Below are 27,737 nucleotides of genomic sequence, written 5' to 3' on the forward strand. Positions count from 1 at the left end.
TCAGGTCCAAAATATAAATATGACTTTATTTCACAATCCCAAAAGAGATCAGCCATCCGTAGAAGGAATGCTAAATTGAGTCTCTTCTCAAGTCTAAACTGGATATACTTTTCAGTAACATACAGTATTTCCATTTGAAAATAAGCAAGATCATCCATTGTCTAAACACCATTAACAATACAGTAAAAACAATATGGTTCACCTACATATTTGCACATTTTCTACTCATTAAAACTTGTTGTTTTTTTCAGATTTCTGAATGCTGGTGCTAGTTGTTAGTTTCTTGCCGATACAAAGAGTAACTTTGCCAAAATATTCCTTCTAAATAAACTGATCTTAAAAAAGTGTTTACATTCATTTTCATTTGTGTTGTGAGTTCTGATATTTGCTGGAGGGTCGCTTTTATCTGTGGAAGACATTTGAGCTCTAGATGCAAATCTGCAAAATATATTTTTTACTGATACTTGTAAAACAGGATTAATGTTGAGAATCCATCCAGAGAAATGACAAAACTACATTTGTATTGATTAAAATATCAAATCAGTGAGTGCCGAGTTATTTTAAAAAGCACCGCGCCACCACTGTTCAGAATAGAACCAGGTTAAATGCATGTACCTTGACATCTTGTCCGATTAGCACCAATAAGAAGTCAAAGTGTTTAAAAGCCCACAGCTTTCCAGCGTGACAATGAGTGAAAAGTTCTTCATCTCTTGTGCTGAAATTTCACTGATGACAAGATTCATGGGTAAAAAAACCACCTGATTCACGAGGAGTTGACACCAACCCCCCTTTTTCAGACCCTGTCAAAAAGATATCTGTAAACAAAGTCTTCATGAGGGCCGAGCACCCGAAATCGTCTTAGGTAAGTGTCCGTGTGGGATCGTGATGTTTGAGTGGTTAACAAAACAGAGAAAAAAAATAGTTTGATGTATCAGCGTTGGCTAACACAGTTTTGAAAATTCAAATCCAGAGGATGGACAGAAGAATATTCTGTTAACACATCTGAGAATCTGGTGAAGAAGATATGGAGGTCTGTTTAGCACCATTCAAATGTACAGTTTTTAAAAATCCTATAATCATACTCGTGCTCTATGAAAGAACTTTAAACATAAGTGCCAGTAATGATAAGCACCTCATTGTTGCAGCATTACATGATTCCTCGTTCTGCTAAGTTTAAAATGTCCTAAATGCCATTTTCAGCCAAATTAATTAAAAAAACGAATGGATACAGGAAAACTGTGAAAATGAAACAGGGTTCATGCGTAAGTGTCAATATATCTCTATCTGTACATACATATTCAGGCCTATGAATTGGGACCTTTTTCAAGTTAAGAAAATAAAAAAAGTGCTTCTTAATATGCCATACATGTCTGTGAATAAAAGACAAACCATCCAGACGTAGAGAAAATAAACAAAAACAACAAACCAAACAAGTACATTTCCTTCCTCCGCTGCTGGCAGACGTCGGCGGCAGTGGAGGGAAAAGCATGATGCTACATGTGACACTCTGTAGTAAATATATGCACAATATTAGTTCTCTACATTATGTGGTGTAATGATTTTGTTTAACAAAGGTAACAGTGAACATGGCACCGATGTAAAAGCCAGAGGAAGAGAACTACTGGCTGAAATAAAGAGCGTAGTCCTACTGTGAAAACATAAAATCTGAGCGCCAACACATAATAATGCAGGTTATCATCTTGCAGTAAACAGGCTTACACCAGGAATTAAATAGAAATCGTTATGATCACAATAAATAATCACATCTTTTTTTTTTGTTCTTAGTCGTGTATATAAAACCATTTTTAAAAACGCCTTTAAAATGCTTCAAAGCACCATTTCCTTTATAATAAAAACCGACACCGAAACTCACAGTTAAAAAGCCGACAGACTTTGGTCTTCTCCATCACTCTGGATGCAAAGAAGAAGAAGGACAAAGTGAACAAACGGAGATTAGAAAAAGCACAATGAAAACAACGTAAAAATGAGAGTAGCAGTTTGAAGTTGGTTGAGGTAAGGCAGAAGCACAGGGAGTTTTCTGTGTGTGTGTGTGTGTGTTTTAAAACATGTCGACTAAGTCCAGTGGCTGTACGGCCCTGTCACTTGAGTAAGAGCATAGGGGGACACGGTGACGACGCCGTCCCTCGGGATAGTCACTGCTCGGCGTGTGGGGACATTTATTGTCCTCCTCGTCTCCTCTGCCTCCTCCCCCGTCTCCTCCTCCAGCTCCCCACCTCCTTGGCCATTCTGCCCCAGACTTTCCTCCATCCTTAATCTCTCCGCCTCCTCCTCCCTTTCCCGATCCCTCTTGGCCATTTTGGCGTCCCACATGGCCATCCCGTGGCCTGGCTCGTTCAGAGACTTGTGCTGGTAGAAGACCAGGGAGATGCGGGTGGGGTGGCTGCGGTCTGGCCGGAGGATAGGGGTGGTGGCGTGGAGCTCCCGCCGTGCACACTCTATCAGGATGGAGCCGTGCGACGGTGCCACGGCGACTCCGCCTATGTCGTTGTCCAGGAAGTTGTGCTCGCTGTCTGACCACACCTCCTCCTGCTTAATTTCCTCTGCTTCAATTTGGGGAGGTTGTAGGGGGAGGGGGAGAGTTGAGAGGGCAGGGAAGCCATGACCCCTGACCTCTGCCGCGACATCTCCCGCAGCCCTGTGGAGTCCGTTGAGCCTGCTGAAGAGGCCCTCAGAGGTAGGTCTCGGCGAGAAGGAGGAGGCAGGAGGAGCACTCCCGCTGGGGGAGGGTCTGCGCAGAGGAGAGCAGTGCACATCGTTGGGCTCAGTTTTAAAGGTAGAGGGGTAGTCACTAAGGGCATTATGTAGAGGTATACGTTCTGACTGGACACTCTGGTCACCAGCTGTCTGGGAGTAACCGTTCATGCCATCACTCATTGTCTTATAATTGAGAGCTTGGCCATTCTGTCCAAACCGGAGCCCAGGCAGGCCGGGGTGGCTGGGGGGGATAACCTCCCTCTGTGGGGTGACCCCTGCACCTGGAGCAGGGTAGTTGCTGGTGCTCTGGTTGTAAGTGCTGGGTTGGCTACCCTCCGGTAGATATCTTCCAACGCTGGCCGGTCTGGGTGGTTGTCTGTAAGAGCTGAAGTAGCCCTGTGGCTCTGTGGAGGAAGAAAATAGGAGGTTATGTTTTCACCCCTGTCCAGTTGGTTGGTTTATTTGATTGTAAGCAAAATTATACAAAAACTACTGGATGAATTACCACAGAACCTGGTGGAAGGATGCATTATGGGTCAGGGAAGAACTATAACATTTTGGTGCAGAATTAGGGTGCAGATTTTTCATTTTAATTAATATTGCAAGATGGGGCGTTTTTCTGCATATTCACCAAAAGAAAAAATGCAGAATTGAACTGCACAGCAGCTGTTAGCAAAGACTACAGGGTGAGCAACACCAGACTCAAATGGTGCCAGAAGCATTTCAAAACCTGAGTCGTTTTTAAACGTCGTATGGATGTAGTCTCAGGGGAGCTTGGTGGAGGTATGCACTCTATCGATTGCCATTCTAGCATTGCATAAATAATTTAACTAGATTTACTACCTTTGTTGGGGGTTTCGCTTTTCACTTTCCCAGGAGTGAGGGGAGTCAGCCCGAGCTTCTTGTTCAGTTTATCTGCTTGAGACTTCAATTTAGCTTCTTGTCTTATCTTACGGGCTGATTTCACTGGTTCGGCCAGTAGACGCACCTGATAAATACAAAAATAACAAAAGTCAATGATTTAAAACATGATAAAAATTCTTGTTTTTTTTCTGCATTTCTCTGTAACAGAGAAAAATAACATAACAAATAGCCCTCAGCCGCTTTCCTGTTCCCTCACCTCTCTGGGAAAGGAAGACAGAACTTGCAGAGCCCCACTTTGGACTTTGGCCCACTGGCCATAAGCCTGACCGAACTCATCCCTGTCAGAGATCTTGTAGAGTGGCAGAACATGGAGCTGCTCATCTTCTGGTATGCTGCGCACTGCACGGTTATCTTCCCTGGTTAAAGTGCAAACCTGAAAAAACGGCAGGGACAAAGGGAAAGTTGTTCAAGCAAACAGAAGGCCGCCTTCAATCAATAAATCAAGAGACTGAACCTAAACTAGAAGCAATGACCTTTGAAATTGGTGGGGGGTGCGTTTAAACAAGAAGTAGACCACATGGTGTCACATTCATCACTGGCTTACCACAGTGCTGCCGTTATTCATGTTGTGAGTGTCCTTGTGAGCATGAGCGCAGAAATCCACACAGGCAGTGACTCCGGAAAACGGACGTCCCGTCCTCATTCCCAGCCGGCATCCGTCCCCTGCCTCCTCGAAATCCACCTGTGACAAGTAAAAAGGACAAATACTTGAACAGAACTCATGAGAAGAACTGAGTAAAGCTTCACCTGACAGAAAACGTCAGTCAGAGGGAATTTTATTTGAATTCTATTAATACTAGCCTAAGAAAGCAGAGGTAAGTGTGGCTGTTTAATGCTTCATACCTGGTTCTGGAAGGCCTCAGGAGCCAGTCGTTTGTAGAGAGGTGCCAGGTCGGTGGCGAGACTCTGTAGGTTGTTCTCTATTTTCTCCTCCTAGAATTAAAAGATGGATTTTAGAGTTTTGGGGTGGAGAATAGTTGATTTTATAGACAGTGATCCAACAAATGCCACAAGGAAAATATTTGCCAATACAATACACAATGTTTCATACAATGCCCTGATTTTAAACAAAGCATAATTTGATTGATTGCTACTGAGCATTTCTACACGCTGACCCCCCCTCACCTCTTCTTTGCAGTCTCCGAGCAGTCGAAACTTGCGTGGCACTTTGCTGCGGGCAAACTTACAGCCGTTGAAATACATGCTCCAGGAGCAGCCAAAGGAAAACGAAGCTCCACATGTGTCTGGGTCCAGACCCTGGCAGGCACAAGTCCGACTGTGGAGAGGAAGAGGAGGGAGAAAGATAAAGAAAGCGAACAAAGCTAAGGGAAGAGGTAATTTCACTGCACAACAAGAATTGCTCACTCTTCATTGAGGGCACAGCGACGGCTGGTGGGGGAGCCATGCTTGAAAAGCGAGTCGGTGAGGTCCCGGTAGAGGTGGTCCGCCACCGGCCGGGGGACTCCCTCCCAAGCCAGGATGAGGATCACCAACACGGCAGCGTCACAGAAGTGCCCGGGCCTCCTGCGGACCAAACACAGCAGCTTCTCCTCCTCACTGCCACGTCGGATCACCTGTTGGAACACACACACACACACACAGAATATGAGCAGGTTATTAAAGATGAATGACAGCACTGTATGAATATACATGTTTAACAAATACAGTAAAACAAGCATTTGTCAAAATAATCATAAGACCTTGACATCTTCGTTGAGTTGTGATATTGGAAATCAGTATATTGGAGTTATGATAACATCGTCGAGGGGCAGGTAAGAGTTTACTGGGGTTGGAATAAGGGTGAGAATCTGAATTCTGCCCTTAAATACACTGTGGTGGGATCAACAACAATATAGAGAAATGTATATCTTGGATTCTAGCACAAAGAGCAGCCACATACCCATTTAGCGATTGGACACCCCTGGGTGCTCTTTCCTTCTCTCCCAGTATAAGAAACAACTTCCACCCTCACTGCACTTCCTTTGGCGCCGTACCTGTGACAACACATACAAGACAAAGCATTAATTTGTGCCAGTGACACAGAGAACACATCACCGACAACACAAATCTTACAGTTTTTCATTCTAGACATACCTAATGGCAACACACATCCTGGTGCATTAACAAATGAGCAATCCTGTATTTAATGTTCCCTTATGTAGCATTTATCAGCAGGAAATAATAAAGATGTGGTTTCCAACACACTATAATTTAGTTTTTATGTTTTCATGTATTTAGCAACAACAGTAAAACGTTCAGCTTCACTCATATGTGGAGGCTTTAAATAGATCATGAAAACAAAAAATAGTAAAACACAGTTGTTGTAATTATATTAATTAAAAAGTTGATTTGAAAGCTGATTACAACTACTTTAAAGTGCGTAAGTGTGTTCTAAACCATGTATTAAATGTTTATGTATGTGCTAAAAGGGTGAACTTAATCTAAACTGTTACTAACTTTGCCAACATTTGTGCCCACAACAGATATTTACTAAATGCACAAACTGTAGTGGTGTAATAAGTGCTTAAGATGCACCACAGCACAGCATGGTAGTCCACACTGTCCCGTACAGTATAAATGCATAAATGGCAAACCATTAACTGCAGAATGGAATTGTTCCGTTAAGATCGGCTGTCAGAGGGACTGTGATGGTCCTCCAGTTGTTTTAAACAGGCTGTCATCTCGGGTTTACGGGCCCCTCGTCTCAGCTAGAGGGGTTTCCTGTTTCAACATGCTGTGTGTGTGTGTGTGTGTGTGTGTGTGTGTGTGTGTGTGTGTGTGTGTGTGTCTGTGTGTGTGAGTGTGTGTGAGTGTTCATGCGTGTAGCTGAGACAGTGTGTGTGCACGTGTTGAGCTAGCTCAGCAATGCCTCCTTTTAATGACAGGCTCTCGGGCTATGACCCACCCCATTCCACCAAGCCTGTGCTTGACAAGCAGGCTCTCATGTTTGGTAGTAAACACACATACAGGGGTAGTAGTCACTCTACCTGTTCTCCATCAGTTCTCTCACTGCAGCAACACTAGGTCCTGCCCCAAGGTGAGTGTAGTAAGGGCCTTCCTCTTTTTCAATAATTTGTTCTGAGGAAAAAAACAAAAAGATATATTAGATATAGGGTTTATGACTAATAGCACAATGACCAAAATGAACCCAGATTACACATATTTCTTCACAAGTCAGATTATTGTACATTTTGGCAGTAAGTCTAGCTTTAAAGTCCACATTTCAAGACCAAATAGATCATAACAAGTTAACAAGGCTTCACAAATATGGCAAAGAATTTCAACCTCCTTTTGCATGAATTGGCCCTTGAATTAGGACGCAGCTAGTGTCTGTGTGTGTGTGATTATGCGTTTGTGTGTGTATGATTCCATCACAAAGACAAAAATGGAAAATGAAAGTCAGTTTGAGGTCGTATAAGAGCTGATTTAGTCACTATGTGGCCTACATCCAGTGTGCAACCACTGCAGATGAGTCCTGCACCAGGTTGGGTACATGCATAAAAGTTGTGCAATCCTACAATACCACCTCTGACTAGTTGGGTAGAATGAATAGCATAAGGACAAAGTCTGGCTCTGCTGCTTGTGAAAAGGGCCAAATTTTAGCTTTTGATAGCCACAAGCTGTCATCATTGAGGAAACACACTGACAGTTGCAGGAGCAAAGGTGCTGCAACAATTGACTCCTAATTTTCCAAAGACAAAAATAAACCTCTAAAACAGGAGGACAAAGAGGCCACAAGCTTTTTGATGTCAGTGAGTGTGTAGGTAACATGTGTGTTTAACCACAGGTGATGGTTAGGGTCGTTGGTCATATAGTTATGGGCCCGGATGAGACCAGATTTGATCTGCTTTCACATGTAAAAACTTAGGGAGTCAACTCACCCATGCATTGACAGGATGGGAGATCAGCCAGTTTTTTGGAAGGTGTATTGAGCAGGTTCTTGATCGGGGTATCCATAAAACTCACTGGAGACTCCAGGAAGCTGTTGATGCTGTTCTTGGATGGAGTCGACTCCGCAGAGTGGCCCATATCAGCTTCAGTAGACGTGGACAGGACAGTGACAGGTCCTGACCTCTCCAGCTTGTAGTAGCCCTGCTGGCTTGGAGGAGGCGACTGCGGCGCCCCTGAGAAGCCATTAACCAGACCATGGTGCCCAGTGCTGTTGCTGAGGAAAGCATTATTGGCTGGGCTGTTGTTAGGATGAGCACCGTGCTGCAGCCCACCACAGGGCTGCGCTACCTGAGATAACAAATGCCTTTCGCACTCTGGTCCTGCAGCGTGACCGTTGCATGGATGATGTTGGGGGAATGACCCATTTGAGTGGGACCACGGCTGGTTTTCTTGAACACTAGTGTGCATGATCCTTGTGAGATTACTGTAGCTCGGGGTCTGTGGCCCTATGAGGGCTGTACTGTGTGGGTTACTGTGATGGATGAGTTGCCTCCTTTCCTCTTGAGCCTCAGCCAAGTATCTCTTCAGGTCAATTTGAGTCTGAGGCAGAAACAGGTTTCTCTTATGGTGAAGGCCTGATTTCCCTTGTGGCAGAATCTTCTGGCCTCTGCCCTTCTGGGGAGTCTCTCCGTTGGCCATGCGTTTTGAGAGGGGGGTCCTGCGACTGACTCCCTCATTTTGTCCGTCAGCTACTTTCTTCTTTCTGGGTTTGGCGGGTGTGGCCCTTGGTTTTTTTATGGGGGTCTTTTTCTGAGTGGGGGTCATCTGGGAGTTGTAGTTGTATTTGATTGCTGACACAGGTGTTCCTTTCGGGGGGTTGTTCTCTGACCGCTGGCTGTGTCGGGCCTGGATGATGAAGGCCAGGTCTGCCAGCTGAGCTGCCACCTCCTCTTCATCTCTGTTTCTACCTGCTTTACCAACCCTGTCTCTGTCCTCCCCAAACAAGCGCTCTTTACTAAACTTCATCTCACAGGGATCTTTATAGCTACATTCAGACTTAATGTGAGAACCAAAACGTTGCTCTGTCCTCCCGCAGGGCGCTTTATCGTTGTCTGAGCTGGCCTCTAAAAGATCCTGCAGAGACAGCTTTGAGTAAGAGTTTGTCCCCCAAGAGCACTGGATGACATTCCCTTGTCTGGCCACTGGGGGGCGGATGACTGACGTCTGGTGTAGTGGTGAGCTTATGACCGAGACTTTGTTGTAGTGGATAGCCCCAGTGGGTTTGGCGTCTTGCGAGGTTGTATTTGTAAAAGGGGTTGAAAATGGGGCAACAGTAGAAATGGGATGTTCACACTTACTTTCAGTTTTAATGGACCTCAGGGGGCTGTCAGGTATAGCTGCCAGTTGAGTCAAGGCCTCAATAGCAATTGCCTGATCAAAACTTAGATTTTTCCTCTCTGCCAAAGACTGGACACTCGGTAGCAAGACACTAGAAGAAGGTTCACTTTTCATAGGTTGTAGAGTCCTTTGCAGGGAAACAGGAGTGCTTTTCTGACACAAGTCGTTCTTCAAGTCCTCTGGCTCCTTTTTGACAAAGTGCAAATCCGGTGGCTCTGTTTTGATGGTGCGAAGAATGGACGAACGCGAGCAGAAGAGTTTCTCCTCCAGTCCCTTCCTCTCTGTTACAGACAGACACACCACAGCTGCCAGCGTGGACAGCGGGTCTTCACAGACCTCTTCTTCATCCCTCAGCTGCGTGGTGGCCTGTTCAGTGATCCACATCCATGGCTCATTCAGCTTGATCTTCTTTAGCGGAACTGACATGGCATCTGGAGGCGTCTTGGGCCAGTTTTCAGAGCAGACCTTAGGAATTGAGGCTATTATAGTTCTTTGAGCCTCTGGTGCCATTATAGTTCTTTTAAATGCAGGCTTCAGAACAGAGTTTGACCCAGTGGTCATATTAGCACCGTTAGGTTTCGACAGGTTCTCAGCAGAACCATTCTGAAAAGTCACAGAAGAGCATACGTGTTGGTGAAGTGCAAAGCTGGGCAGCTCCACCCCGGGCTCTTGTTTAATAACAGCCGGCCGTCCAAATTGGTCCGAGGCCAGGTTGTGGGTGAGCAGGTGGTTGACGGGTGGAGATTGTGTATTAGGTATGTGGCCTTCTTCCCCCTCATCCTCCTCTGCTGCCGTGTGGGTATCATCCATCTGTGCTGTGCCTTTGCCATTTAACGACCCACTTTCTGGAACCACCTGAGACGGAGAGACAGAAAGAGAAACAAGAAGAGAGAGGTGACTCAACAAGCTTTGGCAGTATACAGCTTCTTCAGCTTGTTCTAAGCAGTCACGGCATACAGCACAACAGATTGCCTCCCAGCGTGGCTTGAGCATCTGCCGCAGCCACTGCAGAGGCTGTGGAAAATATTATGACATGTGAAAATAAAGAATCTGCTTTCTATAAATCTTGCAGAAACTGATCTCTAAACAGAGCTAATAAAAAAAATACAGTGTTAGTTTGGTCAAGGCTTCAATAAGGAGCATATTACTGCCTGTGCTGTGGAGCGTGGAGAGCCGCAGACCCACAGGTAGCCGAGAGCGAGTAAACATTTAGAGTCATGCACAGTTCAATATTGCGTCACTGCCGGTGGGTCACTGAGGGCATTAGTGCAACGTGCATATACATGTTGTGTTTGTGCTGGTTTTGTAGGTGTGTTCCTTGGCATACGTGTGTGTGCATGCAAGCACATGTGATTATTCACACAGCTGCCTCAGTGATTAACCTACTAGGGTTCTTATCCACTCAGAGCTGCGCTACAGCATTGCCTGACCTTTAGGCTAATACGGATTCTGGCTGTCGGTCGAGCTACGACCATCCAACGGTCCTCATGACTAGTGACATAGTGATAGAACCCCATCACCCCATCAGTGACACACTCCTTGGTGATTTTAAGTGTTGACAATTAATAAATAATAATATCGACTGACATGATATTGTCCAAATCATTCAGCCCCACTGACAATCATAGCCATTAGGGTAAAAATAGAAGTGAAGGCAGTTTGATCAAGACAAAGTCTTTTTGCAGTTCACATATCTTAGAAACTAAAGGGGCACTTAAGGACAGCTATTCTGATAAGAATAAAAAATCATAGGAAATCATATGATCAACTGGAGTCAAGTCAAGCTGTTCCTTATTTTAGGATTTCACCCCACGTCATAATCAGAACTAAAGCCTTCAGCTGTGGACTTGTTGCAACGGAACAAACATAAAGTAGAATCACCAACTCATGTGTGATGAAGACTCTGATTGAATTATATAAAAGGTATTTAATACTTTTTTTTATCCTGATGGAAATAAAGCAGTCAAATGTATTGTATGTGTTCATATGCTTGGACAATAAAGCTGATTCACAATGAATAGTCAATGCTTCAAATATAGATGTTGCAGCAGAGAAGCTACAACCTTGAATACATGGAGACACAGAAATCTTCAACCTGGCAGAACAGTAGTTGAACAAAGTCAACACAGTTTCATGGTGGGCACCAAAGATTAGTGTCAGCAAAATGTGATGATGGGGAATATGATCCCAATCTGTTCTTTGTTTATGGTAATGGACAGAAAACTGTTTGTGTTGAACATTATGGAAGTTGAATATAAGATGTCATTACTTTACCCTTATATTTGCGTGAATTTTTGTCATAATCAAGTGGATAATGTTTGTTCTTTTTACTTCCTTTAACATTGTGAGAAAGGGAATTTCTGAATATATATATATATATAATAAACTGAAGGAATATTCTCAAAGTGTTGCTGAGAAATCGAGCTCACCACAGATATAAGTACCAATGAATGGACAACCTGGAATACATAACGCCTCCCCCCATGGCAATGGAGCACAGCGCTTTGTGCCAGGACTCAAATGGCTGACAAATGGATCTCAAGCTTGTTTGCACGACCTGCAGGACATGTGTGCATTAATGTGAGCTGTGTGTACTGTATGTTTATGACTGAGACTGCATGTGTGTGTCTGAGAGGCAACCAATTTTTCCCTCTAATGAACAAACGTGACCGCAGGGGAGCTTGAGATACATTCTTTATCGCTGTTTACCTTACAGAAGCATTCATTAAACTCCATCACTGACACTGCTTTTAATGCACTGTACAGCAGGAGATGTGGACTTCACAGATCAAGAGCAGCAAAAGCACTTCATTATAAGCCAGACTCCAGTGAAGCCACAGACCAAACAGAAAACACTGGAGTTTATCAGTAACATGTGCCCTGGTCACTTTGTTCTCTCTGTTTCCATCAGACATGAACTAGGTTACACTGGAATAATAACACTACGCTGTTTGTACTGACTGAAGAAAAGTATCTTTTACAGCGGCAGAACAGTAGCTTTTATCCAAAGTGTCTAATTTACCAATGCACACAAACATGGCAGCAGAGTGCACATGCAAGGCAGAGGCCAAAACTTTGGGAGCAAGGACACCTGTGAAAGTGAACTATGAACCCTGCAGCTACTGACAGGGCTCCTCTGCCTCCTGAGCCACAGCTGGACATGTATTACTGTGATATAATAAATTAAAACTACCAAGTCACATTGCTGCTAAATAATAAATCAACCTGACCAACTCAGTTCTGTGAGATCTGACGTATCTCAGACAAAATATTTTAGAATTTCAAGCAGTAGAACAGTGCCCGTTATAAACATGACTGTTTTGAATGGGCTGTTTGCTTTGCCTGTGGTAACGATCCACAGCTACTTCAGATATAGCCAATGTGTTTCACAAGCCGAAAACTGAAATAGCTTTTCTACTGTTGACGTGTGTGGCTTATATACGTTATAAGTTTGAGGTATTTACCTTTTTTTTCATAAAAGCATGTATGTCGGCTATTTCAGAGGTCTTCAAACCTATATTTACAACTTTTCAAAATAAAAGCTCTGTAATTAAGCTCAATATAAAGCAATGCAGCGACAAAACACACGTTGTGCTTTGTGCCTAATCGCACAAAATTTGACAATGCAATACTATGGTCCCTTAACAATACACATGCCAGGTGTGAAGCCGATAGGATGAGCGGTTCTTAAGACAGACAGACGGGGATTTCTGGAATTAGTAGATAGATGTGTAGTACATCAAATGCAAAGAGAAAATAATCAAGGCCTGTGAAGCAGAGGAATAAACTCTGGTCTCTGTGAGGAAAATAGCTACTGAAACATAAGAGGTAAAGTAGTTCAGAGCAAAAAACACTTAACTGAATTAGGAGAATAAAAGGTGTCAAAGGCAGAGCTGAGTTCTAAGAGGATTAATACCGAACAATCTCCTGACTCTAGATCCCAGACTGTATAATACAAGGAGATTTAACACCCAAGAAGCTGTAGTGTGAATTCAGTGAATACAAATGGAGAGACAAAAAAGTGAGCAAAAAGCGATGTTTCATAGTAAAGGAAAGAGAACAAAAAACAATATGTTGTTAAACTGATAATAGCCACAGGAAAAAAAGCATATTTTTGCCTTCTGCAGGAGATATGTTGCTGAAAATGTAATTAACCTACAGTGTAGCTGTACTTATTCACAGGAATGCACTGCATAGTATTTACAAGAAGAATATTAAAAAGCAGAAGGGAGTATTTTTGGTCTAAGTTCTTGTTTGACAATACAAGCGAGAGTTGCAGCGACCACAGAGCTGTTCATGATCAATAAAACAATTACTACTTTAAGGTTCTTTTCACTGATCTGATCTGTCTCTGATCCATGGCTCGTTCTCCCCACTCGACTGTCTATCCATGACTGCCAGGACAGAGACTTACTACTAGAAACACATTGCTGATGCAACAGATATCTAAAGCTCAGACTGAAGCAATACTGGGGTTACCAATGCAACCAGGCATCAAGATACCTGCTTTGCAAAACACGTGGAAATGAAACACCGTAAAGTTCAAGGCAGAGAGATAATGAGGGAATAAGTTGGGGAGCAGAGAGTGTGAGAGAGAGAGAGGGGGGGGGGGGGGGGGGGAGGGCAGTGTGTCTGTCACAATAAACTGCTTTCAGTGACAAAGCGCCACTGGCCGCCTTCCAGCACTGCACCAGACACACGCGTGTCTCTATGCATGCGTACGCGTGTGACTGACTGCGCATCCTTTCAAGTGTTCATGATCTGAGGTCGACGTCAAAACGCAGCCCCTCTTTGAATGCATTTCGTTTAATCTTGTGGCAGCAAAAAGCCTAATGCAAAATGTAAATGCAAAGTCATGTGATCTGATTTAGTCCCCGGGTCTCTGGGGGGAGAGGACGCTGGGCCTGTGATGTGTTAGGGCTGTGTCTTTGTGTTTGTGCGCGCTGTGTCTGCCTCAGGGCGTCTCGAGTCACTCACGCTTGCACCATGGCGTTTTTAAAATGCAAACGCTGTCCTTTGCTTTTGTGCGAGTCAAACACGTGCTCGTCTGTAGCGCCCGTCAAAGCTTTGAAAGAAATCAAACAAAACATATGCTTGAAAGTGTAGCTCAGCGTTCAGAGACCTGCCATGGCAACACAAGTGTGACCGTCACTTGAATCCTAACAACCTTCTCTCAGGAGATAAATCTCCGGGGAGGTTTGAAGAAGTGTGTAACCACTCTCAAAGCAGACACACGCTCGTATTGAGTAAATAAAAACATCTGCACACACAGTGTGTGCAAAAACTGAAAATAGAGAGACCACTTATTCATGCACGACCTTTATCTGCGTCTCCTCACAGTGAAAGACTGAATAGGCACATGCTTCCTTCCTGGCTGAGTGTAAGTAGTGGTTTATATCTGTTTCTCTCAACACGTGAACATTTCCTTCATTCATTCAGAGAGCGTTTCCTGTGTGCATCGCGCTCAACGTAACACAGAGTAGTCCAACAACACAAAACATACACAACAGCGTACACCTAACAAACTTGCAGGAGCTGGCTCACGATTTAGAGCTTAGTCAACTATAAAATTACACAGATAAAGACGGCATCAGTGCTAGCGGGAACTTCTCTACACAAACTGCACAATAACAATAACACCTTCACTACTGCAGCCAAACAAGTAAAGCCGGCCAAATTACAAGTTAGGATCCAAGGCTTACGCGCGCTCCACTTCTCTGTGAGGCAGAAAACAGCAGGTGTAAAAATATGGCTGTCCAAAACACTGCAAGGACGAGAAGGGGGCGCGAAGGGGCTCTTCACACAACACAACAGCCAAGAAAGGATCTGCCACGGGAAAATGGAAGAGGGATGTCTGTTACCGTGGAAACTGACTGACCTCTTTGTTGATGACTTTGTTGTCACATCCACTAATCCCACCTCGAAAAGACAAGCCAAACACTCACAGAAGACACAAACACACACAGAAGCCCGGTTCCTCAGTGGTTCAGTAGTAACTATAACAACACCAGCCTCCAAATGAAGCGCTCCAATCAGCTAAATCCAGGGAGGTAGTGAATGAGAGAGAGAAAGAGAGAGAGAGAGAGAGAGAGAGAGAGAGGGGGGGGGGGGGGGAGAGGAGAGAGAGAGAGACAGACAACAGATGATAACCTCGAGATGAGCTCTGCTAAAGCTGACCCATCTGCAGCGAGACAAAAGACCCCAGGGTGAATGCTCCGGCTGCTATTACCTTGTCTGTCCTCAGAGGAAGCCCCCCCCTCCACCTCTGGTTTAGGGCAGTATATCCCTAAAAGGTGCTGGTGGCCATCTTGCTGTGGCTTCCTTTAGTCTCAAAAGAAAACGCTGGCTACAGTAGCCGTGTGCAGGGCAAGATCCTTGGTGTCATGACTAGGGAGACTGTGAGCCGCTGTAGCAAAGTGCTGCTACAGCAGACGTGCATACACACACACACACATGTAGACCCACATACACACACACACATACGGGATGCCTTTTGCAGACGCAGACAGAGCCCCATCAGCCAATGGCGTGAGGACCTCAGCGGCTTGTAAATTATCTTCCATGCCTAGACTCTCCTAAACAAAGGATCCCCTATGTGGGCTTTTTACTCCAGCCCTATGCACATGGACAGGAGGCAAGCTGTGGAGCGGATACTGCACACTTGCTGGATCGGGATCAGAGGAAAACAAATCCGTCACCACTGAGATATTAACCCCTGAAGCTGCTCACCAGCACGTATTCCAAGCACTTGGAGATTTTCACTGAAAACTATACATACACAACTGACACAAACTGTATAAATCCCATAAATAAATAAAAAATCTCTATTTATATCAACGTAAATCCCATGTCTTTGGGGTTTAGACTGCTGTTCAGACATAAACAAAAGAAATACATAAATTTTTACAAATCCATTTTACAGAAAAAACTATTCATCAGCTAATAAAAAAACAACAGATTAATAAATAATATAAACTAATTTTAAAGCCACGAGTCACTTACTCTGTTAAAGCAGAGGCCAACACATCACATGACGGTGACACTAGCCAGTTTGCAGATGCTTGTGAGTGTGTCTCCCCCCCACAGTTGTAGGGCATGTGATCTATTACATTATAAGGAAGCGGTGCACAGCTGGACACAGTAAGAAGCGTGTTACATCATGCCCCCGCCTTATAAACAATTACAAACACTGTCATCCGCGTGGCTCCATGATTTTCTGCAGCACCCACATGATCGAGCAGTATGGATGGATTCTCACATCACCCATCTCTCGCCTACCCCCCCCCCCCCCCCCCCCAAAAAAAAGCCTTTTCCTCTTGTTCTAAGCAGAAAAGCTGCGGTTAGAGAGAAAACAAGAAGAGAAAAAGCAATAGAGAGAAATGTTAAGCGGGAGTAAAACACTCCCCCTGTTTTAAAGGCAACCATGTGGCCAAGACGTTGAGGTCACGCCAGGACACAAAAACATGAAGGCAGCCCAAGCCAGTGCCTGTTCTAGTAACCAACGTCAACCGTGTGTTTGATTGTGGAAGCAGGGAGCGTGGGGCTTAGTGCAGACACAACAATGAAAACATGTATCTGTGTATTTTGTCCAGCAAGCAAACCACACAGATACATGTTTTCATGGTGGGAGATGCAGTTCATGAGAATTTCCTGTATGTCACAATCTGAACCACATTGTTTTGAAACACTATGTTGCAGTTTTTTTAAAGTATGTTAAAGATTAGTGTTCTTACTCCCATTTGTGCACAACTGTCTTTATCAAACGACTGAGTTCAACAGTCAGTTGTTCAGTTAGACACTTCAAGCTTATCTCAGTCAAACTCCTGCATGGTGTGGCTTCATACAAATGTGCCTTGGACATATGCCCAGCATTTATGAAGAGTAAAACTGTCTGTCTCTAATTCAGGCCGATTGATTTTGTTGAACGTAAAGGTTCAAAGATTTCACTTCGTTTGTAAAGCAGGTAGGTGAAGATGTAGTTTGCATCTAATAATGCTAATATTCAACGTTAAGTAATTTCCCTGACACATTGTAAAACAAACACAGATGCAATATGTATTTATTTCAACACACTTTTCATATATCTAAGGCAAAGTCCGGAAAATATCCGGAAACAATTGTGTGGACATTCTCCAGGCTTTACCAACTTCAGGAGAAGGTTTCCTGAGTTGTCATAAATGTTTTCAGATTCATTATGGCATTTAATAGGAATATATTCTCTTAATGGTCATGACACAGGCAGCCTTACAGGTTGGACATTTATGGAGGCTACACACTACTGTTAAACAGGTTACACCACTATAACAATAACCACAAACCTTGTGTATACACACCTACCAACCGCTGTCATGTCAACTACGAGTATGCTGCTGAGGCATTAATAGGGTAAAGGACTTGGATTACACAACAGCCATATGAAATATATAATATCAATATATAACAAAACATACATAAAACAAATAATTTGCAGTTTATCAAATCAATTATTAAAAAATATTATTCTACAATGTTAAACTACCTTTATCACATTGAAAAAACCTGCATTACAGAATGAAAATATTGTTTCAAATGTAAATATATATAAAGTGCAAACGCTTCAATATTCCTCCTCCTGAAGCCACTCCATTCCTTTATCCGAAAATACTCTACAACCAATTACCAACAATATTTCACCACACCCTAATTTGCTCTTTAAGTGTCCTATATGTTTTACCCCTTAAACGAGTTTCCCAGCTTTCGTTAGAAACAAGTAGTCTGAGCATTAATCACCTGAGGCTGTACAGTACACGGGCGTGCAGTCAAAGAGGTAAAGAGAGTCACTCTGCAACACAGTCGTAAACTGTCTCTGACACATCTGGAGGCTGACCTACTGGAGACCGGCTCCAGTGATGGAGCGGTGCCAAATACAAATGTTGCCAATAATTGACTTTACTGCCAACGCTAATGAAAAATTGTCCCCCATTTGCATAGTCAAGCTACAGATCTCTGGCAGTTAGTTGGCGTGAGTTACAGGTGTTATTTATTTTCTAGTAAAGTTGTAACTCTCTACCGCTCATGGTCAGTTAAAGGTAGCTGATGATGATACTGCAAACGTCAAATAAGGAAAACGCAAGCTGCATTATTCAGAGAAGAGGTGTGTGCGTGTGTGCGTGTGAGGGGGGACTTGTGGGATGATTTTATTGCCCAATTTAGGCTGCTTGCCGATAAATCAGTATTAACATTTAATAACAGCCAATAAGCAACAAAGAATATAGGTAATTATAAGCCAAAGATAGACGTTTATTACAGTTTAAACTACTCAGTCCAGTAGGTAGCGCTCTGAATGAGAACTCACATAGTTCTTAATGTAAAACTCTGCAGTATGTGGTTTGACTGTCTGTGTGGATGGTAAACAAATTACGGACTATAGCACAAACAAGCTTTACAAAGCAGCAACACAGCAACATGCCAAGTTAAAGACCTCTTAGGTTATCATGATAAGTGTCAAAATAAATGTTATGGTTCATTCTAATACTGTAGATGGATGAAGGAATATGGCAGGTCACCACAGCCCAGATAATTAATGGCAAACTTTTAGTTTGAGTGTGAAATGTGTGAATGAAATTGGTTGCTGAAGTGAGTGATGATAACTATGGGAAAACATGACTCGTGAAGCTTTCCTCATGGTGCACATCCAGCCCATGCATGCACAACCTCTCAGACAATCTCACACTCAAACACCTCTTTGTACAGGTTAAAGACCAAATACACACCAATGGTTAGAGACTATGGGTACTAATCTACATGCAAACACCCACATTTACATTTGGATCTAATGAACCCAGACTGAGGTCATGTGGGCCTTGAGGAGAACCTTGGAACCATAAGGTCTGTATTACCTGAGAGGAGGCAGCACTGAGGGTCATATTCAGCAAACTTTCGAGGCTACAACTTTCTTTTCCAACAAAACATCGACATGTCCACAACATAGCTTTCCGCACTCTCTTCTGCACACTCTCTGCCTCTTTAAACAAACACACACCCACACACCCACACATACTTCCTGTATGGATAGCGTGTAGCCCACAGATGAGGCTATTTTAAGGACACAATGGATTCACATTCAAAATTCCATTTCACACACATAAACACAGACCCGTTATGTAACATACTACAGTCCCACTCTTGGCAGGAAATGTGCACCATTCAACACCACACCCAAAAACCACATGGACTTGATTTAGGGACCAGCACTGATGGTCAATATGTAAGGAAATTGTGTCACTCCAACTTTGACAACCCTAACCCATCGAGGAGGGGAGGGATGAACTTAAAACCTTTATTGCACAAAATGTGCTTCGGCGTCACATACCGGACGATTTACCTACAGTATGAGTTAGAAATTATACAACAGTATTTCAAAAACCATACAATGTATGCCCAGCATTACGAAGAGTCAGGCTTGCTGCACTACTCCAGTACTTGGGTTTGTGCTACAGCAACATGCTGAGTAAGCATGTTGACACGTGTGTATGCACGCACACGTCGGCATACTTGTCTGCAGACTGTTTGGAAGCTACAGTGCGTGCAACATAGAGACAATAATCACTTATGACTGAGTGGCATTCTGGGGCAGATCCTTTGGATGTACTGACAGGAAGGAACAAGGCAATGAGAGTTTGTATATCCTCTTCAAGAGCACAGGCTAAGTCAGGGTGATGCATGAATAACCTCTGGTTTCTCCAGATGGAGGCCATTGTGTGCCCTTGCTAGGATTTGAGTGGTATTTCTTTTAGGGGGCAAAATGAGGATTTTTTTCACCCAGAGAAACCAAGTGGCACGACTTCAAAGCTTATCCGGGGACTTAAAGCCTTACAACAGAGAGAACAAACCCAAAGTCTTAGGAGCAGACCACTAGCAGTTTAAAAGTTTAACTCTGTAAACATCTGTAGGGTTACACATTTTGCAGAGCATAACACACACAAACTGCCATGTGTTCAAATTAATTTTTTTAAACATTAAAGAAAGTAGCATCTTCGTGACTTCCCATGTTATTAAATGACTGTGTCTGGTTGGATGTAAAACTTCAGCTGGGCACAGTCTGGGTCTTAGATCTGCTCTGATGTGTAGTGGGCTCTGGCAATGCATCTGAGCAATAAATCAAATAAAAGAGACATTTCTCCTTTTTTTTCGGGGCCAATCCCCAGCTAACCCTGCAGCCATGACAGATAACTACCACACAGGGTCTTTTTACTTTCATTTGGTGTGGACCAGGTTAACAGAAAATACAAAGCAGCCCTCATCAGAGGCAGGCTCATGTCATAAAACACGTGTTTGTGCCAAAGAAGAGGAGAAGTCCGAGGAGAGGGAGAGGAGGCAGAAACACAACAAACACTCCCCTCAGTCATAATGAGTTAGCTCTGTTCAAATGCTGGCAGCATCTCTGACATTTCACGAATCTTCCTCGCTACCTCGGCCCCCTTCTGTCCCACACATTTATGTAATGAAGAGGGTTGAAAACGTAGATGTGCAGCCGTCCTTCAGCTCATTGCCAATGTGCCCACGTGCGTATGTGGGGGATCCTGGACTCCTTCTTGTGAAAGGATATGATTTCTCTTTCAATGACAAACAGAATACAGAGTGACGCACAAAACTCTATCACGCTTTAGAAAGAGTTATTTTTTTGGAAGTTTTTTATGTTCCAAGTGTCCCATTTCCCTTCAGTATAGAATGATAATCATCCCAAAGAGAATAGAATCATGATTAAGCAAGATATTGCATCAAACCAAAAACAATGTCTTCTTTTATAAGTGTTGATGTTGCAGTGATATTATTCTGGGCGCCTATTTGTTATGTTCAGTGAAAGACTTGATTTGTATGTTTGTTTGAGAACATCGCTACAGCATCTTGAAATAATTTGGATTAACACCATCAATCAATGTTCAAGATCGTTAAATGTCATTGCTCAGTTTGTTGTTTGGGATAAAGCTGCTCACACTGCAGCAAAACACAACATGATAACATAGTGACAATGCAACTGCAAAACAAATGTAAAAGTAGAGCATTGCGAATATCAAAAAGCAGAACATCAAAATATTCATGTGTCTTCATGTGTACTTTTTAATCACAGAGTATTAGGGCAATTAGCAATTATGTCACTGAATGTCACGTTTGGGGCAGACGGCTTCCTGCTGAGCCACCATGAGCAGGACAGCCTGCACAGTTTAACCTTATTACCTGGATGCAGGTTACCAAATTCAGAGCCTTAAACCCACAAGAGTGTGTGTCCGTTGGTTATCTCCACTAATCCTCATTACGACCCTGAGAATACTCCATCAGACAACCGAGGCAGGTCAAAGGTCAGCTGCAGACAATGAGGTCACTATGGCAACCGCGGGCACTTACGACCTCCACTTTTGTGTGCGAGAGAGGGAAGAGGAGTTCAGAGTTGACAAGGGACGTCTAAAGGGAAAAAATCACGCTCACTTTATGTTAAGTTGGATCCATTTAAGAACAATGAGGGTGTTTTTGCTGCATGATTGTCTCAACTACAGACTACAAAAAAAGACATATGGTAAATGGATTTGTATTTATATAGCGCTTTTCTAGTCTGATGAAGACCACTCAAAGCGCTTTACAGTACAGTTTCACATTCACCCATTCATACACACATTCATACAGTGCATCTACTTGCAGCACTTTGTTATTCTATGGGGGGCCGTTCAGGGTTCAGCATCTTGCCCAAGGACACTTCGGCATGCAGATGGTTCAGACTGGGAATCGAACCGCCAACCTTCAGGTTGGAGGACGACCACTCTACCCCTCAGCCACAGCCGCCCACATATATAGAGCCATATAAGTGAACAACCCACTTCCACAAAAACACACGAGTATGAATCAAGGCACAGACACACACACACATCGCTTTGAATATCTGCGGTACTGCCAAAGTAAGCAGTCACTGCTGGGTGCTGCCGGCTGCCGGTCCTGGCTACCAGAGCTCTCTCTGAGGGACCCACAAGTTCTTTCCTGATACATGTGTGATCTCAGCTGGCTACTCCTCTGGTGAACACACTGCAGCAGAAAAAAGGTAATAGAGCAAGAAGTGCGGAAGATAAATGAGTTCGCAGGAGGAGCTGAGCTGAGCTGACCTAAGTATGCATGGGACTATTTGTAAGAAGTAGACTGCACCTGCAGTTATGTTGTCCTGAACTGAGCTTTGCTTTGTAATTATGGTGCACCTCAACCTCACCTTAAGTTCACCTCACTAGTTCTTGATAAAATACAGTGATAAGGAGACAGCAGCATGCACAGATAATGGTTCACAATGCTACCTCTGAGTGCTAAACCTTTTGCATTTTCCAAATATATATATATAACCCTAACCCTTGACTGGTTATAGAAGTCAAATGAGCTGCCGGCTGACTGAGGGGCAACAACGGGTCACAGTGTTCAGTGTTCAAACACTAATAATTGTTGCGTGTTGTTTGATATGTTTGTTTTTACCCCTAGACGTGTTAATTAGATTGTCGACAGATTGTCTATGAATCCTAACATAACCATAGTGAGTCCATTAAAAATAGAGTGAGTTATTCAGCCTTGAGCTCTAAACATGTCAAGTCAAATTCACTCGACAAATACAGGAGCTTTTGCAGTCTGTGAACTGTTAGGGTTTGTGCATGTGTGCGTTCTGGGTGTGTGTGTGTTTTAGCAGGCTAATTTATTCTAGTATTGTGGTACACCAAGGTCAATGATTCGCAACATTGAAGTACACAGGGAGAATTTTATTAATGGAAGTAAAACAATGTCGTCCCTTGCCCAGTATTTAAGTGGATATACAGAAATCCAGAACCTTTCTTTGTGGGTATACGGTGTATACTTGTGTATCATGTCCACTACAACACTAGTGTTTGTGTGTGTTCAGGGCTACATCCCAGCCTTGTCGTCCTGGCCCCTATGCAATGCGCGTTTATGAGGGGGGCCTTAAGCATGAGTGAAACCAGACATTTTTCAAGGGAAAGCTCCAATCACAGTGTGTTTGACACTCACTTTCTTACATAGACACAATCAAAACAGTTCTGAGTGGTTTTGGAATTCGGCTTCGCCCATACTCACGCATTGCTGAATCTAAAATGCATGTGTTTAATGGCCCAACCAAAGCAGAAACACAACTCATGTGTCACTACGTAAACTCCTCATTGGCCTTTGCACCTTTTTGAAGAAAAAAAATCCTACTAGAGCTATAAACATTCGCTGAAGGGTGTGTGAGCTTGATCAGCAAGACCGGCCTGCAAGTATTTCAACGTATTACACACACTACACAAAAGGTTAACCCAGATACACTGACAGCATGCTGTCTTAACTTATATATTTAAACACAAGACAAAAGGCAACCTTGCTCTACCTGTTCTGCATCAGAGAATTAAGCAAAGGATGAAGTTGAGGATTTGCCAGACAGCATCGTGCCATCTGTCTTGACAGCACCTGCTTTAAACCTGCACTTACACAGACAGAATCCAACCAAAAAACCTGTTCTCAAACCACAAATATGTTATTGCTACATATTTGTGTAGGCCAACGTGATGTCAGTTAAGACAAATGAGGAAGTAACAGCAGGCTCTGTTGTGTGAATGATAGTGGATTAGAAGTTTAGTTGTTATTACCCTGTCTGTCTTTCTAACAGCAGCCTACACACTCCCTCTCTAAAGTCACAACCACATGCCGTGCAGTGTTAAAGTGTCTGAGTCTGAGCCACACACACACACACACACACACACACTGACCCACATTCCAGGCTATTCCAAATAATATGTTTGTAAATCTCTGGCCGGCCTGATCTCTCCCTCCTCGCCCCCTTGCATGCTCAGAAATAGTGCGCAAAGGTCGATCAACCCTAATCTGCTACTGCCACTGCTACCACTCGGAGCGCTCTGCCAGTGGATGCATGCACAATTGCACACGCAAGGCTGCAGAGCCACATGGACCCTCACTCACACATACCTCCCCCAGCCACATGGACACCAGTGAACACATGTACATGGTTATGTAGCTCGAGTTGCCATGCAGCTGCCTGAGAAACACTTATTCCCACTGACCAAAATGATTGAAAAATCTCTTTTGGCCTGAATGTCTTTACACAAGTATGTAATAGATAAAGAACCAGAAACTTCACATGCTTTAAGCTACTAAAAAATGTAAAAACTATTTCCTTTAGTTTGATGCATCATGAAATGTGACAACAGTCCCCTTAAATTCGATCAAGCTGCACCAAATTGCATACACTTGAAATCAGTCCCCTAAATATGTATGTAAAATAATTTGCATCTAGATCAGTTAATTATTCTCTGGGAAATCAGTGAAAAATGCCAAAGATACAGACCAACAAACATACAAAAACCAGACAGAACTCCAAGCTGACAATCACAGAGTCCCAAAAAAACATTTCAAAACAATATTCTGTCTTTTAAAAATATTTAAAAAGCAAACAGTTGCCATCTTACACATGTTGCCTACAGGGAGCAGCATTCTTACCTAACTGAATATCATTTTTTTAGCTACTAAATGTTCCACAGTGTTTACGAGCTAGATGCTACTTCTGCTTATGTTGGGTTTATGGACGTTATTCTCTGAAACCTGGTGCTTGGGAGAAGTGACAGTGAACCAATAATATTAATTCAAACAGCTAAAACCAAGGGAAGCTGCAGATTCACGTGATAATTCTCTTTGGGTTCATTACTACAAACGTCCCCTTTTACACGGTCACACTGTCATTTGATAGAAAAAAGTGGAGCAGATTTAAAATTGACTCAGGAAAAAACTAAACCACGGTCATGGAGGTTAATTGTCTCGTAAAATATGCATTCACAAAGACATTCAGTGCCACCGAGCAAAAGCATCAGGCTCAAATTTGCTTACATGGCCAAGCCCATCCACACTAACACAAACAGACTCTCACTCTCAACACATGCTGACCTGCTGCCGGTCATGTGACAGCGGCTTCCAATCTCACATGGGGCACAAGTCGCGCATGCATTCATACCTGATCTCTTTTCTCCACACACACACACAAAGACTTAAGAACTTCCCCTTTCATGACTCCACTCGTACAACATATATCAACATATAACAGGAAGGCACCATGAAGTAAAGTATGCAGCCTCTGTTCAAACCAACCGAGAGGACTCACGACCTGAAAGTGAAATCCTCTGTTTCGACTCTGACTCACTCGATTATAGCTGCTAACACCAAACAACTGGGAAAACTTCAAAAGCAATGATGTCAGACAGTAACAATTGCTCTTCTTTTCAGTTGCTTCAGATCAGCTGTTTGCACACGCACAAAGGAGCTCCAGTGTAGTCATACTCAGACTGTTGACTAAATGTACCCCTTTGTGGGAAACAACCAAGGTTCTGACTCTTTCTGTTAAGTGAAATTCACAATCACCGGTGCAGATAACTTTATGCCTCACCTGTGCAGCAGAGAGAGTGAGCGGAGGTGAAGGTTTCCTCTTCCTCAGTTCCACACACTTCCTCAGCTTGCAGATCTGGTGGCCGGTCCTGCGGTTGAGGCAGCAGCTGCACTGGCCACAGTTGATCTTCCTCAGGCACGGCTCGCACATCCCACACCTGCTGCGCTTCTGCCGCTCTTTCCTGTGCTGTTTAGGAGCTTTCCAGGAGGGCAGGCAGGCCCCATCCGGCCCCCACGATCTGGGTAGAACCGAGGGGCTGGGCTCTCCGTACCCTGCGTCCGATTCGGTGTCAAATGAAAAAGAGGAACGAGTGCTTTCCGAGCTGCAGGACAAGGTGGAGCTACTGTCCACAGGGGGAGTTGAGATCTTTGGCACCGGGTCCGGCTCCATCGCTGCTGCCACAACGCCGCCCTTGCTAAGGTTTGATTCACACTCAGCCGTGAGGGCACCCGGGCTCGACTGAGGAACCATGGACAATGACAGCAAGGATGTCCCTTTCTGGCTGCGGAAATCCAATGGCTCCGGATTGGATTCACCATCTTTGGTCTTCGTCTCCGCTGGTGTGCACACTCGTCGTTCTCCCTGAGGAAGAGGGGTGTCTAGGCTCTGCAGTCGATGTGGTTCCCCCTGACTCAAATCCCTTATGCTTCTAGGTTTAAGGGAGTCACTATGGATAATAACCGGCGTGTTTCTCTTCACAACAACAGTCTGCGACATCAGGGCAGTTTCAGGGACCGCCGAGGACTCTGGGATGTAAGGTTTAGCACCACAAGTGGTAGGTTGCGTGTCTATCTTTCCCTCGTTCAGAGCTTCTAAATCAAGGGAGTCTGAGGTGGAGGAGGGGGCTTTGGAGGGATTTGAGGTAGCTGTGTTGGGGACTCGTAGCACACTTGCAGGTGATTCTGACAGCGCTGTCGGGCCTTTGTTAGAACAAGGAGGATCTACAGGTTGAGAGGCTGGAGTGCCGGAGTGGAGGTCAGTAGCTTTGACAGATACATCATTCTCCTTTTCTTTATTCCCGCTCTCTTCTCCCTCACCATTCCCCAGCCTCTCAACGACCTCCTCCATCTCTTCCACAGTCTCGTCAAGTCTCTTGAAGGCTTCATCTGCCTGGAGGTTCTCTCTTCTCTCCTCTTTTCTCTCTGTGACAGCTATCGTTCTTTCCCCTGCCCTGTTCTCTTTCAAGTCCAACGTGTTACTTTCCTCTTGGATGGTAAACGCGTCATCTTGCTCACCATCGCAGCCAAGATTATCCAGCGTGTGTCCAACGACGGGTGAGGTGTCGTTTCCGTCACTGCCCCCCCGCCCCCCTGGTGAGCCAGTACTTGTTAGCACAGAGGGCTCGGAGGTGCTGTCTTTACTTCCGTCATCGCAGCGTTTCAGCTGTCCGTCAACATCTTCACACACAGGTTCTCCAGTCATAGACAGCAGGTCGCCCTCATCCGCAGTCTCTTTGTCTTGCTGGGTTTTAGTACTGTCACAGCTGCCCTGCACACAATCCTCCAGTGTGTCAGGACACGGTGGCGAGTCGGCTTTAAGAGGGCTGCCCTCTTTTACATTGTTGACCCCTGGACCCGGATCTTTGGTACTCACAGGAACTTCAAAACTCGTCTTTAGAGACACTGGAAGGATTTCATCGACATCACATGTGTCCGGTTTCAAATTTTCCTCCTCATCCTCGTCTGGAGTTGAATCGGTGATGCTGGTGATTGAGGGCCGGCTTCTTGTGCTCCTCAGCTGTGCCGGTGCTCCTCTCCCAGCACCCCCCCTGGTCTTCCTCCCTTTTCCACGAGGTTTAGGAGGCTGGCAGGGGGGGACGGACAGCCGCGCGCCCCGCAGGGATGCCCGTCGCCCTGGGGGGTGCTGTAACTCAGCACACAGGTCGGGCAGATTGTTCTGCTGTCTAAGCCTTGCAGATCCTGTTTTATTCAGGGCATAGTTAACTCTGCCAGGGGACCCCCCAGGGCCTCGGCCAGCAGGCCCACTGACTCCTCTTCCACGGGTGCTTTGGCCTGACTTTGCCTGTGTTCTTGGTGTTGACCTTTTGGGTTCTGCAGGTGCTTTCGGGGGTCTCTCTGCCGCTGCTCCCTGGGGTTTATTTGAGTTACAGGTTCTCCTCTTAGTGCTGATCACTTTCTGGGCATTTTTTCTCTGAGCAGGTGTCTGCCTCCTGGCGGTTTTGGTGGTGGCAGGCATGGCTGAGGGTGAGGAGGAGAGGATTCCTGGTAGCCAGCATGGGAGCCAAGTGAATGTTTATCTTTTTGTCAGCACACAAGTTATTTTTCCTTTTTTGTGTGTTTTATTCCTGAGCTGAAGAACAGGATGGTTCTGTTTGTGTGTAATTGCAGTGCATGACCTATAA

At 44.3% G+C, this 27,737-nt stretch overlaps 1 protein-coding gene across 2 annotated transcripts; it reads right to left on the bottom strand.

Annotated features, from left to right (window-relative positions):
* Positions 1 to 27,661, bottom strand: tet1 (tet methylcytosine dioxygenase 1). 2 transcript variants are annotated; one of them, XM_061087173.1, is made up of 11 exons: positions 25,376 to 27,661; positions 7,521 to 9,783; positions 6,627 to 6,717; positions 5,540 to 5,633; positions 5,005 to 5,213; positions 4,765 to 4,915; positions 4,483 to 4,572; positions 4,184 to 4,321; positions 3,836 to 4,012; positions 3,559 to 3,703; positions 1 to 3,119 (listed from the first exon to the last, which is right to left on the bottom strand). In XM_061087173.1, the coding sequence occupies exons 1-11, from the start codon at positions 27,569 to 27,571 to the stop codon at positions 2,074 to 2,076; spliced, it is 6,600 nt and encodes a 2,199-aa protein (XP_060943156.1). In that variant the 5' UTR covers positions 27,572 to 27,661; the 3' UTR covers positions 1 to 2,073. The 2 variants fall into 2 exon arrangements, with proteins under 2 accessions (XP_060943156.1, XP_060943157.1); XM_061087174.1 differs by lacking the exon at positions 25,376 to 27,661 and adding an exon at positions 18,807 to 18,838.
* Between the last annotated feature and the right edge of the window lie 76 nt (positions 27,662 to 27,737).

Source organism: Limanda limanda, chromosome 15 (genome assembly GCF_963576545.1).
Source record: "Limanda limanda chromosome 15, fLimLim1.1, whole genome shotgun sequence".
NCBI classification, from domain to species: Eukaryota; Metazoa; Chordata; class Actinopteri; order Pleuronectiformes; family Pleuronectidae; genus Limanda; species Limanda limanda.